Source organism: Musca domestica, unplaced genomic scaffold (genome assembly GCF_030504385.1).
Source record: "Musca domestica strain aabys unplaced genomic scaffold, Musca_domestica.polishedcontigs.V.1.1 24, whole genome shotgun sequence".
Lineage (NCBI taxonomy): Eukaryota > Metazoa > Arthropoda > Insecta > Diptera > Muscidae > Musca > Musca domestica.
In genome coordinates, this window is record NW_026712272.1 from 7,492,883 (window position 1) to 7,507,540 (window position 14,658).

General features: G+C 27.2%; 2 protein-coding genes across 3 annotated transcripts in view; one reads left to right on the top strand and one right to left on the bottom strand.

The window, feature by feature from the left end:
* The window catches only part of LOC101888347 (uncharacterized), a 426,552-nt gene that overhangs the window by 240,815 nt on the left and 171,079 nt on the right, over positions 1–14,658 (top strand). The gene's annotated exons all lie outside the window — the stretch shown is intronic.
* On the bottom strand, positions 6,291–7,184 carry LOC101887564 (cytidine deaminase). Its single transcript, XM_059123301.1, has 2 exons — positions 6,903–7,184; positions 6,291–6,775 (listed from the first exon to the last, which is right to left on the bottom strand). The coding sequence occupies exons 1-2, from the start codon at positions 6,982–6,984 to the stop codon at positions 6,339–6,341; spliced, it is 519 nt and encodes a 172-aa protein (XP_058979284.1). The 5' UTR covers positions 6,985–7,184; the 3' UTR covers positions 6,291–6,338.

Consider the following 14,658-nt stretch of genomic DNA (forward strand, 5'->3'; position numbering starts at 1 on the left):
TCAGATAGTATTCTCGGAATACCAAAAATAAATTCCTGATATGATTTTCTTTTGGGGTGTGGATTTTTTTTAGTCTCAGTTTAAGACAGGTCTTTAAAGAAAAAAATTTTCAAGGGACAAGGGGCAAAATTTTCACCACTAAACGAATGCCATCGAGAACCCCTTAACGAGCCCTTTCATTTAAGCCCTTAACCGTGGAAATATCTTAAATAGAAGCTGAGATATGGCCTATTTTCCGTAAATGCTTACGTTTATATATTTTTTTTTTTTCAATAGCTAAAACCGTTACCGGAACTCAGTAGTTTGAAAGCAACAAGTTTGAGATTCATTGATAGTTTGAAAAGCACCGGCAAGATCAGAACACACACCAGCAATTTTATCTGTTGCAAAGAGAGAGAGATAGAGAGTTACGGAAATTAACACAAAACCTTCACTCTATTGCATCTCTCCAGAGAAAAATTAACATTGAAAGCAACAACCAATCTCACGAACGAAATGAAAACACTGGAACCTGCCGAAGAGTAAAAAAAACAGAGTTACGGCATTTGAGAAGTGTGTGCTTTATCAGCATCGTATCTAACTATATTTGTTGTTGTGCCCACCAATCAATATTTTAATTGACGATAAAAAGAATTGATGATAAAAAGAATTGTTTTTTTTCAATCAATCAACAAATGTGGTTTTTTTAAAAAATATTTTTTCAAGATAACAACAACCGCGTATTTTTTAAAAATTATTTTTCCAAGGAATTAACAAATGTGGATTTTTTTTAAAAAATTATTTTTTGAAAGAATTAACAAACGTGGATTTTTTAAATTTTGATAACTCTGTTAACAAACGTGGATTTTTTAAAAATAATTTTTGGAAAGAATAAACAAACGTGGATTTTTTAAAAATTATTTTTTGAAAGAATAAACAAACGTGGATTTTTTAAAAATTATTTTTTGAAAGAATAAACAAACGTGGATTTTTTAAAAATTATTTTTTGAAAGAATAAACAAACGTGGATTTTTTAAAAATTATTTTTTGAAAGAATCAACAAACGTGGATTTTTTAAAAATTATTTTTTGAAAGAATCAACAAACGTGGATTTTTTAAAAATTATTTTTTGAAAGAATCAACAAACGAGGATTTTTTAAAAATAATTTTTGGAAAGAATAAACAAACGTGGATTTTTTAAAAATTATTTTCTGAAAGAATAAACAAACGTGGATTTTTTAAAAATTATTTTTTGAAAGAATAAACAAACGCGGATTTTTTAAAAATTATTTTTTGAAAGAATCAACAAACGTGGATTTTTTAAAAATTATTTTTTGAAAGAATCAACAAACGTGGATTTTTTAAAAATTATTTTTTGAAAGAATCAACAAACGTGGATTTTTTAAAAATTATTTTTTGAAAGAATCAACAAACGTGGATTTCTTAAAAATTATTTTTTGAAAGAATCAACAAACGAGGATTTTTTAAAAATAATTTTTGGAAAGAATAAACAAACGTGGATTTTTTAAAAATTATTTTCTGAAAGAATAAACAAACGTGGATTTTTTAAAAATTATTTTTTGAAAGAATAAACAAACGTGGATTTTTTAAAAATTATTTTTTGAAAGAATCAACAAACGTGGATTTTTTAAAAATTATTTTTTGAAAGAATCAACAAACGTGGATTTTTTAAAAATTATTTTTTGAAAGAATCAACAAACGTGGATTTTTTAAAAATTATTTTTTGAAAGAATCAACAAACGTGGATTTTTTAAAAATTATTTTTTGAAAGAATCAACAAACGTGGATTTTTTAAAAATTATTTTTTGAAAGAATCAACAAACGTGGATTTTTTAAAAATTATTTTTTGAAAGAATCAACAAACGTGGATTTTTTAAAAATTATTTTTTGAAAGAATCAACAAACGTGGATTTTTTAAAAATTATTTTTTGAAAGAATCAACAAACGTGGATTTTTTAAAAATTATTTTTTGAAAGAATCAACAAACGTGGATTTTTTAAAAATTATTTTTTGAAAGAATCAACAAACGTGGATTTTTTAAAAATTATTTTTTGAAAGAATCAACAAACGTGGATTTTTTAAAAATTATTTTTTGAAAGAATCAACAAACGTGGATTTTTTAAAAATTATTTTTTGAAAGAATCAACAAACGTGGATTTTTTAAAAATTATTTTTTGAAAGAATCAACAAACGTGGATTTTTTAAAAATTATTTTTTGAAAGAATCAACAAACGTGGATTTTTTAAAAATTATTTTTTGAAAGAATCAACAAACGTGGATTTTTTAAAAATTATTTTTTGAAAGAATCAACAAACGTGGATTTTTTAAAAATTATTTTTTGAAAGAATCAACAAACGTGGATTTTTTAAAAATTATTTTTTGAAAGAATCAACAAACGTGGATTTTTTAAAAATTATTTTTTGAAAGAATCAACAAACGTGGATTTTTTAAAAATTATTTTTTGAAAGAATCAACAAACGTGGATTTTTTAAAAATTATTTTTTGAAAGAATCAACAAACGTGGATTTTTTAAAAATTATTTTTGAAAGAATCAACAAACGTGGATTTTTTAAAAATTATTTTTTGAAAGAATCAACAAACGTGGATTTTTTAAAAATTATTTTTTGAAAGAATCAACAAACGTGGATTTTTTAAAAATTATTTTTTGAAAGAATCAACAAACGTGGATTTTTTAAAATTATTTTTTGAAAGAATCAACAAACGTGGATTTTTTAAAAATTATTTTTTGAAAGAATCAACAAACGTGGATTTTTTAAAAATTATTTTTTGAAAGAATCAACAAACGTGGATTTTTTAAAAATTATTTTTTGAAAGAATCAACAAACGTGGATTTTTTAAAAATTATTTTTTGAAAGAATCAACAAACGTGGATTTTTTAAAAATTATTTTTTGAAAGAATCAACAAACGTGGATTTTTTAAAAATTATTTTTTGAAAGAATCAACAAACGTGGATTTTTTAAAAATTATTTTTTGAAAGAATCAACAAACGTGGATTTTTTAAAAATTATTTTTTGAAAGAATCAACAAACGTGGATTTTTTAAAAATTATTTTTTGAAAGAATCAACAAACGTGGATTTTTTAAAAATTATTTTTTGAAAGAATCAACAAACGTGGATTTTTTAAAAATTATTTTTTGAAAGAATCAACAAACGTGGATTTTTTAAAAATTATTTTTTGAAAGAATCAACAAACGTGGATTTTTTAAAAATTATTTTTTGAAAGAATCAACAAACGTGGATTTTTTAAAAATTATTTTTTGAAAGAATCAACAAACGTGGATTTTTTAAAAATTATTTTTTGAAAGAATCAACAAACGTGGATTTTTTAAAAATTATTTTTTGAAAGAATCAACAAACGTGGATTTTTTAAAAATTATTTTTTGAAAGAATCAACAAACGTGGATTTTTTAAAAATTATTTTTTGAAAGAATCAACAATCGTGGATTTTTTAAAAATTATTTTTTGAAAGAATCAACAAACGTGGATTTTTTAAAAATTATTTTTTGAAAGAATCAACAAACGTGGATTTTTTAAAAATTATTTTTTGAAAGAATCAACAAACGTGGATTTTTTAAAAATTATTTTTTGAAAGAATCAACAAACGTGGATTTTTTAAAAATTATTTTTTGAAAGAATCAACAAACGTGGATTTTTTAAAAATTATTTTTTGAAAGAATCAACAAACGTGGATTTTTTAAAAATTATTTTTTGAAAGAATCAACAAACGTGGATTTTTTAAAAATTATTTTTTGAAAGAATCAACAAACGTGGATTTTTTAAAAATTATTTTTTGAAAGAATAAACAAACGTGGATTTTTTAAAAATTATTTTTTGAAAGAATAAACAAACGTGGATTTTTTAAAAATTATTTTTTGAAAGAATAAACAAACGTGGATTTTTTAAAAATTATTTTTTGAAAGAATAAACAAACGTGGATTTTTTAAAAATTATTTTTTGAAAGAATAAACAAACGTGGATTTTTTAAAAATTATTTTTTGAAATAATTAATTCCATGGAAAAATAATTTTTTAAAAATTATTTTTTGAAAAAATTTACAAAATTTACATTCCTCGTACCTAAATATTATAGCCATTTTGTATAAAGATGGAATAGATCAGACCACTCCTTCTGGTACCTCCCCCACAAAGGGTTTACAATTTTGAATAACCAAAACACTTATAGAATGCAAAATATGTATCCGATTCTGTTCACATTTACCACATCCTATTATTTCCACTAACACAATATCTGGTATAAAGTTGAGATATTGCAGGCCACTCGTTCTGGTACCTCCCCCACAAAGAGGATTAAATTTTGAATAACCAAAACGCTTATAAAATCCGAAATAAGCTTCCGATTCTCTTCAAATCTCACACATCCAAATATTTCAGCTAACACAATAGCTGATATGAATTTGCGATATATCGGACCACTCCTTCTGCTACCTCCCCCACAAAGGAGATCAAATTTTGAATAACCGAAACGCTCATAAAATAGGAAATAAGTATCCGATTCTGTTCAAATCTCACACATCTTGTTATTTCAACTAACATAATAGCTGGTATGAATTTGATATAAACCGGACCACGCCTTCTGGTACCTCTCCCACAAAGAGGTTAAAATTATGAATATTCAAAACGCTTATAAAATACGAAATAAGCGTCCGATTCTCTTCAAATCTCACACATCCAAATATTTCAGCTAACACAATAGCTGATATGAATTTGATATAAATCGGACCACGCCTTCTGGTACCTCTCCCACAAAGAGGTCAAATTTTGAATAACCAAAACGATTATAAACTACGAAATAAGCTTCCGATTCTCTCCAAATCTCACACATCCAAATATTTCAGCTAACACAATAGGTAGTATAAATTTGCGATATATCGGACCACTCCTTCTGGTACCTCCCCCACAAAGGAGATCAAATTTTGAATAACCAAAAACGCTTAAAAAATCCGAAACAAGCATCCAATTCTCTTCAAATCCCACACATCCAAATATTTCAGCTAACACAATAGCTGGTATGAATTTGATATAAATCGGACCACGCCTTGTGGTACCTGCCCCACAAAGGAGATCAAATGTTGGATAACCAAAAACGCTTAAAAAATACGAAATAAGGTTCCGATTCTCTTCAAAACTCACACGTCTAAATATTTCAGCTAACACAATAGCTGGTATGAAATTGATATATATCTGACCACGCCTTCTGGTACCTCCCCCACAAAGGAGATCAAATTTTGAATAACCAAAAACGCTTAAAAAATCCGAAACAAGCATCCAATTCTCTTCAAATCTCACACATCCAAATGTTTCAGCTAACACAATAGCTGATATGAATTTGATATATATCGGACCACTCCTTCTGGTACCTCCCCCACAAAGGAGATCAAATTTTTAATAACCAAAAACGCTTAAAAAATACGAAATAAGCTTCCGATTCTCTTCAAATCTCACACATCCAAATGTTTCAGCTAACACAATAGCTGGTATGAATTTGATATATATATCGGACCACTGCTTCTGGTACCTCCCCCACAAAGGAGATCAAATTTTGAATAACCAAAAACGCTTAAATAATACGAAATAAGCTTCCGATTCTCTTCAAATCTCACACATCCAAATGTTTCAGCTAATACAATAGCTGATATAAAATTGATATATATCGGGCAACGCCTTCTGGTACCTCTCCCACAAAGGAGATTAAATTTTGAAAGACCAAAACGCTTATAAACTACGAAATCAGCTTCCGATTCTCTTCAAATCTCACACATCCAAATATTTCAGCTAACACAATAGCTGATATGAATTTGATATATATCGGACAACGCCTTCTGGTACCTCCCCCACAAAGGAGATCATATTTTGAATAACCAAAAACGCTTAAAAAATACGAAATAAGCTTCCGATTCTCTCCAAATATCACACATCCAAATATTTCAGCTAACACAATAGCTGATATGAATTTGATATATATCGGACAACGCCTTCTGGTACCTCCCCCACAAAGCATGACAATTTTCGATAATTATATTCCTCAAGATTCCTTTCAAACTTGGTATGTCCACGTATTTCTCTCAAACTGATATCCGGAATAAATTTCGAAAATTATTATTTTTAATATTCATGTCTTTTTTATTTTTTTTTTTTTATTTATAGTTTAAAAAAAATATTTCTTTTTTAAATACAAATTAGATATTTATTTATTATTTTTTTATTTTATTTTTTTTATTTTTTTTTAAATGAACTTAAATTTAAAAATAAAATTGTGTATATATAAATTCCAAAAAAATATATATATTTTTCTAAAATTATTTATAATTCCTAAAACCATTTGGCAATAAATTATAGATAGAGGTACACAGCACATTGTCGCCACTTTGATTTTCCAATGGCTGCTGGGGTCCAGAATTTTCCACAGCTTTGGTCACATAGATGGGCATGTCTTCGGCCGAAAATTCCATAATAAATTGCCGGCACACGCCACACGGCGTGGTGAAGGCATCCTCCTGATAGGCCACCACAGCGCCGGCCACAAATTCACGAAAGCCCTCACTTACCGCTTTGCAGATGGCCGTGCGCTCGGCACACGAACAGGGGGTAAAGGCGGCATTCTCAACATTACAGCCGGTAAAAATACGGCCACACTTTGTGCGAAAAGCGGCACCCACTTTAAAGTTGCTATAGGGTACATAGGCATTTTGGCGGACCTGGTTGGCACATCTGAGCAGCTCTTTGGAATCATCATCTGGGGGGGAGGTTTGCAATATCACAATTTGTTAATTAATAATTTTCTTTTTAATAATTTTTTTAACATTTTGTCATTCATTATTTTTTTTTTTAATTTTTTAGGAAAGCTTGAATCTGCCACCTACCCAAATCCTGATATAATTTAATGGTTTCGGGTATATTGGCCTTTTTCAGGCCCGTCACTTTGGTTGTGTCCACAATATCCATGACCTTGAATTTATATGTTTCTTTAAAATATTTCTTTTCTTTTTTCGGCAAAAATTCTTTTTCAAATGGTTCTGCTAATATTTAGCTAGTGTCTTATTTACGTTTGTTTTCGTTTCGCTTGTTTTTTTTCTGCTATTGCGTTTTGTGCGCGCGTGACCACCTCGTCGAATGTCACCTAACTAATGGACTTAATTTGTGTTCGGTCGTTAACACGAAAGCCAACATTTCCAATTGAACAGAGGCAAAAATCTCCCTATTTATCACACAAAACAATGTCAGTCAGCCAGTCAGTCACTCACCACAACAATACCACATAATAGAGGCCCTTTTCTACTCTTCAAAAAAAAAACGTTTTCTCAAGTTATTGTTGTTGTGTTGCCTATTATGAATTTTTTATACCCTCCACCATAGTATGGAGGGTATATTAAGTTTGTCATTCCGTTTGTAACACCTCGAAATATAAATTTTAGACCCCAAAATGTCCGTCCGTCTATCCGTCTGTGGAAATCACTAAAAATAAAAAATTTACATTTGTGAATTCCTTGAAAAAATAATTTTTAAAAATTCCACGTTTGTGGATTCTTTGAAAAAATAATTTTAAAAAAATCCACGTTTGTGGATTCTTTAAAAAAATAATTTTAAAAAAATCCACGTTTGTGGATTCTTTGAAAAAATAATTTTAAAAAAATCCACGTTTGTGGATTCTTTGAAAAAATAATTTAAAAAAAATCCACGTTTGTGGATTCTTTGAAAAAATAATTTTAAAAAAATCCACGTTTGTTGATTCTTTGAAAAAATAATTTTTAAAAAATCCACGTTTGTGGGTTCTTTGAAAAAATAATTTAAAAAAAAATCCACGTTTGTCAAAGACTTGAAAAAATAATTTTTAAAAAAATCCACGTTTGTCAAAGACTTGAAAAAATAATTTTTAAAAAAATCCACGTTTGTCAAAGACTTGAAAAAATAATTTTTAAAAAAATCCACGTTTGTCAAAGACTTGAAAAAATAATTTTTAAAAAAATCCACGTTTGTCAAAGATTTGAAAAAATAATTTTTAAAAAAACCATGTTTCTCAAAGACTTGAAAAAATAATTTTTAAAAAATCCATGTTTGTCAAAGACTTGAAGAAATAATTTTTAAAAAAATCCACGTTTGTCAAAGACTTGAAAAAATAATTTTTAAAAAAATCCACTTTTGTCCAAGACTTAAAAAAATAATTTTTAAAAAATCCACGTTTGTCAAAGACTTGAAAAAATAATTTTTAAAAAATCCACACTTGTGAATTTCTTGAAAAAATAATTTTTAAAAAAACCATGTTTCTCAAAGACTTGAAAAAATAATTTTTAAAAAAACCATGTTTCTCAAAGACTTGAAAAAATAATTTTTAAAAAATCCATGTTTGTCAAAGACTTGATAAAATATTTTTTAAAAAATCCACGTTTGTCAAAGACTTGAAAAAATAATTTTTAAAAAAATCCACGTTTGTCAAAGACCTGAAAAAATAATTTTTAAAAAAATCCACGTTTGTCAAAGACTTGAAAAAATAATTTTTAAAAAAATCCACGTTTGTCAAAGACTTGAAAAAATAATTTTTAAAAAAATCCACGTTTGTCAAAGACATGAAAAAATAATTTTTAAAAAATCCACGTTTGTCAAAGACATGGAAAAATAATTTTTAAAAAAATCTACGTTTGTCAAAGACTTGAAAAAATAATTATTAAAAAATATTGCCTATTATGAATTTTTTATACCCTCCACCATAGTATGGAGGGTATATTAAGTTTATCATTCCGTTTGTAACACCTCGAAATATATACATTTTAGACCCCAAAATGTCCGTCCGTCTATCCGTCTGTCCGTCTGTGGAAATCACTCTAGCTTCCGAACGAAATGAAGTAAGTTTTGAAATAAGATTTTAACAAGAATTTTTAATGGATTTGAATTTTTTGAAAATTGCCAAAAATTGTACCAAATGGCGGAGGGTATTCAAAGTTCGGTGCGGCCGAACTATCAGCTTTTTTACTTGTTTTGCACTGGCTCCCCTACATGCAGCCACATTTGTTTCTCCCTCAGTGGGTTGTTGATCGGTGGTGCTTTTATCTTCACAAAAATAGATTCAAACAACCACCGATGTGACGAGAGCATAAGCATGAGAACAGCACAAAAATGAGTCTCTCAACATCTCCTCAACCCCATATATCTCACACACGCAAGCTGTTCCATAAAAAACGAAACAAGAACAAAACATAAACACCGACCAATCAACCACCCACTTTATATGAGGAGAAAGTTCTTTCTTTTGCCCTGTTTCTCCCTCTCTCTCTCTCTTGAATTGTTATAACAACATAGAGCATAGATGGCATCTATGTCATAGAGCACCTTTAGCGGTGAGTAATAGCCATTATGCTCACCGAGCATAAAACCCCCCGTCCAAAAGAGATGTCTCTTCCAAATGATGTTTTCGTTGGTTTATTTTATTAACAACCACCTTCGTTTGTTTTTCTACGATCACCACCACCACCATCGTCGTCAAAGACGTCATCATCATCTGTGTACCGTGGATGGGTGGGTGAATGGTTGTTGCTGATATTATTCTTGTTATTCTTATAACATGAGAATTAGGGTGGCCATGTTAGAGCCAGATGGCGTTTGAGTGACAGAAATAATAAGGGGGTTTAAATTAGGAAAATTCTTTTTTATTCCATGGAAAAATAATATTACATTTTTTAAAAATCCATGTTCGTTAATTACATGGAAACAGAATTTTTAAAAAAATCAAGATTTGTTGCTACTTTGATAAAATAAATTTTAAGAGATCTACGTTTGTGGCTTCCCTAATAAAATATTTTTTTAAAAATCCACGTTTGTCAAAGACTTGAAAAAATAATTTTTAAAAAATCCTCGTTCGTCACAGACTTGAAAAAATAATTTTTAAAAAATCTACGTTTATCAAAGACATGAAAAAATAATTTTAAAAAAATCCACGTTTGTCAAAGACTTGAAAAAATACTTTTAAAAAAATCCACGTTTGTCAAAGACTTGAAAAAATAATTTTTAAAAAATCCAAGTTTGTCAAAGACTTGAAAAAATAATTTTTAAAAAATCCTCATTTATCAAAGACTTGAAAAAATAATTTTTAAAAAATCCACGTTTATCAAAGACTTGAAAAAATAATTTTTAAAAAATCCACGTTTGTCAAGGAATTGAAAAAAAAATTTAAAATATCCACGTTTGTCAAAGATTTGACAAAATAATTTTTAAAAATTCCTCATTTATCAAAGACAAAGACCAAGAAGAAAAAATTATTTTTAAAAAATCCACGTTTGGCAAAGACTTGAAAAAATCGTTTTTAAAAAATCCACGTTTGTCGAAGACTTGAAAAAATAATTTTTAAAAAATCCGCGTTTGTCAAAGATTTAAAAAATAATTTTTAAAAAATCCACGTTTGTCAAAGCCTTAAAAAAATAATTTTTAAAAAATCAACGTTTGTGAATTCTTTGAAACAATAATTTTTAAAAAATTCACGTTTGTGGCTTCCCTAATAAAATAATTTTTAAAAAATTCACGTTTGTGGCTTCCCTAATAAAATAATTTTTAAAAAATTCACGTTTGTGGCTTCCCTAATAAAATAATTTTTAAAAAATCTACGTTTGCCAAAGACTTGAAAAAATATTTTTAAAAAAATCCTCGTTTGTCAAGGAATTGAAAAAATAATTTTTAAAAAATCCTCATTTGTCAAAGACTTGAAAAAATAATTTTTAAAAAACCCACGTTTGTCAAAGACTTGAAAAAATAATTTTTAAAAAATCCACGTTTGTCAAAGACTTGAAAAAATAATTTTTTTAAAATCCACGTTTGTCAAGGTCTTGAAAAAATCATTTTTAAAAAATCCACGTTTGTCATGGAAGTGAAAAAATAATTTAAAAAAAAATCCACGTTTGTCAAAGACTTGAAAAAATAATTTTTAAAAAATCCAAGTTTGTCAAAGACTTGAAAAATAATTCTTTCGTTGATTTTTTGAAAAAATAATTTTTATAAAATCCTTGTCTGTCAATTCCATGGAAAAATAATTTTTAAAAAATCTACATTTGTTAATTCCATGGAAAAATATTTTTTTCAAAATTCCTCATTTGTGGGTGCTTTAAAAAAATAATTCTTAAAAAAATCCATGTTTATGGGTTTTTTGAAAAAGTAATTTTCTAAAATCCACGTTAGTTGCTGCTTTGAAAAAATAATTTTTAAAAAATCCACTTCTGTAAATTCTTTTAAATCCCATTTTTATTCTATGTTTCATTTTAATTCCCCCACCGCAAAAATTAATCTCATCTAATTAAATTCCGTTTTCTTCTCTTCTCCTCTCTTTCCAGGTAATTATCGCCACAACTTTCACCGAAAGCCACTTTTTGTTTTGGGAGCTAATTGGATTACGGTTTAACACTAAAAAGCTGCATAAATCTTGTTGGTGGTGTTTGTTTTATTTTTGTATTAAACGGTTCTGCATAGAACGAATATTTTGTGGAATTTAATCGACATCGTCATCATCATCGCCAGCATCTAACTGTAAATATGCATTAGAACCAGTACCAACCACACCACACCCATTGTATAATTAAGAGTAGCTAACCCAACAAGCCGGACAATTCTTAGAGCTAGCAGTATTATCAATCTCCTAACGGCTGAAACCTCCTTCCCTCGCTTCCCTACTACTGTTATAATTTGCATTTTGTTTTGCCATTTCCATATTTTTCGCTTGTTGCCTTCCTTGCAAATTTTTTAATAAAAAATTGTTACTCTGCTCGAAATTGACTACTTGTCACCTGTCAATAAGCTAATCTCAAAACCCACCACACCACCCCTCCCGTAAACGGTAGCCATTACAGTGAAATAATTTAGATTTTATTTTTATTTTTTCCTAGAAAAAATATATTCAAATCAAATATTCCGAAACAAATTTCTCTGTCGATGGACGGAAATTAAAAATGTTTTCTCTGACTGTTGTCAGTGGTTAGCTGTTGTTGCTGGGATTTAGTTATCCGGTTGACTATGTGGTTGGGATATTGATGATGGCTGGTCTATTGTTTTTGGGCCAAAACAATGACAAATTTCTATCTTCTGTGTGCGTATCTGCTGCCATCCATCCATCCATCCATCCATAAATGAGAAAAAAATTGGAAAAAATTCATTTCCTCTAATGTTGATAATTTTTTTGTCGCCATTCTGCTCATCGGAAATTAGCATGAAAATTATTGCTAGTTAAATAGATTATGTGGGAAAATATGTAAATAATAAATAATGGAAGTTGGGGGAGCTGAAATGAAATATGGAAAGCTTTAATCGGAATTTAAGCCCTATCACTTTACCCAATACCGAATTTCGTACCATTAAGTACTCATTTCCAAAACCATCTCCATATCTTAATTCCAGATACCCAAAGTCAAATTTTTGTAATAGAAAAATAATTTTTAAAAAATCCACGTTTGCAATTTTCAATGGAAAAATAATTTTTAAAAAATCCACGTTTGCAATTTTCAATGGAAAAATAATTTTTAAAAAATCCACGTTTGCAATTTTCAATGGAAAAATAATTTTTAAAAAATCCACGTTTGCAATTTTCAATGGAAAAATAATTTTTAAAAAATCCACGTTTGCAATTTTCAATGGAAAAATAATTTTTAAAAAATCCACGTTTGCAATTTTCAATGGAAAAATAATTTTTAAAAAATCCACGTTTGTTAAATCCATGGAAAAATAATTTTTAAAAAATCCACGTTTGTTAAATCCATGGAAAAATAATTTTTAAAAAATCCACGTTTGTTAAATCCATGGAAAAATAATTTTTAAAAAATCCACGTTTGTTAAATCCATGGAAAAATAATTTTTAAAAAATCCACGTTTGTTAAATCCATGGAAAAATAATTTTTAAAAAATCCACGTTTGTTAAATCCATGGAAAAATAATTTTTAAAAAATCCACGTTTGTTAAATCCATGGAAAAATAATTTTTAAAAAATCCACGTTTGTTAAATCCATGGAAAAATAATTTTTAAAAAATCCACGTTTGTTAAATCCATGGAAAAATAATTTTTAAAAAATCCACGTTTGTTAAATCCATGGAAAAATAATTTTTAAAAAATCCACGTTTGTTAAATCCATGGAAAAATAATTTTTAAAAAATCCACGTTTGTTAAATCCATGGAAAAATAATTTTTAAAAAATCCACTTTTGTTAAATCCATGAAAAAATAATTTTTAAAAAATCCACGTTTGTTAAATCCATGGAAAAATAATTTTTAAAAAATCCACGTTTGTTAAATCCATGGAAAAATAATTTTTAAAAAATCCACGTTTGTTAAATCCATGGAAAAATAATTTTTAAAAAATCCACGTTTGTTAAATCTATGGAAAAATAATTTTTAAAAAATCCACGTTTGTTAAATCCATGGAAAAATAATTTTTAAAAAATCCACGTTTGTTAAATCCATGGAAAAATAATTTTTAAAAAATCCACGTTTGTTAAATCCATGGAAAAATAATTTTTAAAAAATCCACGTTTGTTAAATCTATGGAAAAATAATTTTTAAAAAATCCACGTTTGTTAAATCTATGGAAAAATGATTTTTAAAAAATCCACGTTTGTTAATTCCATGGAAAAATAATTTTTAAAAAATCCACGTTTATTAAATCCATGGAAAAATAATTTTTAAAAAATCCACGTTTGTTAAATCCATGGAAAAATAATTTTTAAAAAATCCACGTTTGTTAAATCCATGGAAAATGTTTTTTAAAAAAATCCACGTTTGTTAAATCCATGGAAAAATAATTTTTAAAAAATCCACGTTTGTTAAATCCATGGAAAAATAATATTTAAAAACATCCACGTTTGTTAAATCCATGAAAAAATAATTTTTAAAAAATCCACTTTTGCTATTTCCATGGAAAAATAATTTTTAAAAAATCCACTTTTGCTATTTCCATGGAAAAATAATTTTTAAAAAATCCACGTCTGCTATTTCCATGGAAAAATAATTTTTAAAAAATCCGCGTTTGTTTGAATCCATGGAAAAATAATATTTAAAAAATCCGCGGTTGTTTGAATCCATGGAAAATAATATTTAAAAAATCCACATTTGTTTAATCCATGGAAAAATAATTTTTAAAAAATCCACGTTTGTTAAATCCATGGAAAAATAATTTTAAAAAAATCCGCGTTTGTTTGAATTCATGGAAAAATAATTTTTAAAAAATCCACGTTTGTTAAATCCATGGAAAAATAATTTTAAAAAAATCCGCGTTTGTTTGAATTCATGGAAAAATAATTTTTAAGAAATCCACATTTGTTAAATCCATAGAAAAATAATTTTTAAAAAATTCACGTTTGCAATTTCCATGGAAAAATAATTTTTAAAAAATCCTCGTTTGTTAAATCCATTGAAAAAAAATTTTAAAAAATCCACGTTTGTTAAATTCATGGAAAAATAATTTTAATAAAATCCACGTTTGTTAAATCCATGGAAAAATAATTTTTAAAAAATCCACGTTTGCTATTTCCATGGAAAAATATTTTTTTTTAAAAATCCACGTTTGCTATTTCCATGGAAAAATAATTTTAAAAAAATCCACGTTTGTTAAATCCATGGAAAAATAATTTTAAAAAAATCCACGTTTGTTAAATCCAT

What these genes read in the sequence shown, in the direction of transcription:
- LOC101887564 (XM_059123301.1), bottom strand. Translation starts at nt 6,984, where the DNA reads ATGGATATTGTGGACACAACCAAAGTGACGGGCCTGAAAAAGGCCAAT. An exon ending in TAAATTATATCAGGATTTGG is followed by an intron (nt 6,776 to 6,902) that starts GTAGGTGGCAGA and finishes CCTCCCCCCCAG; the next exon opens with ATGATGATTCCAAAGAGCTG.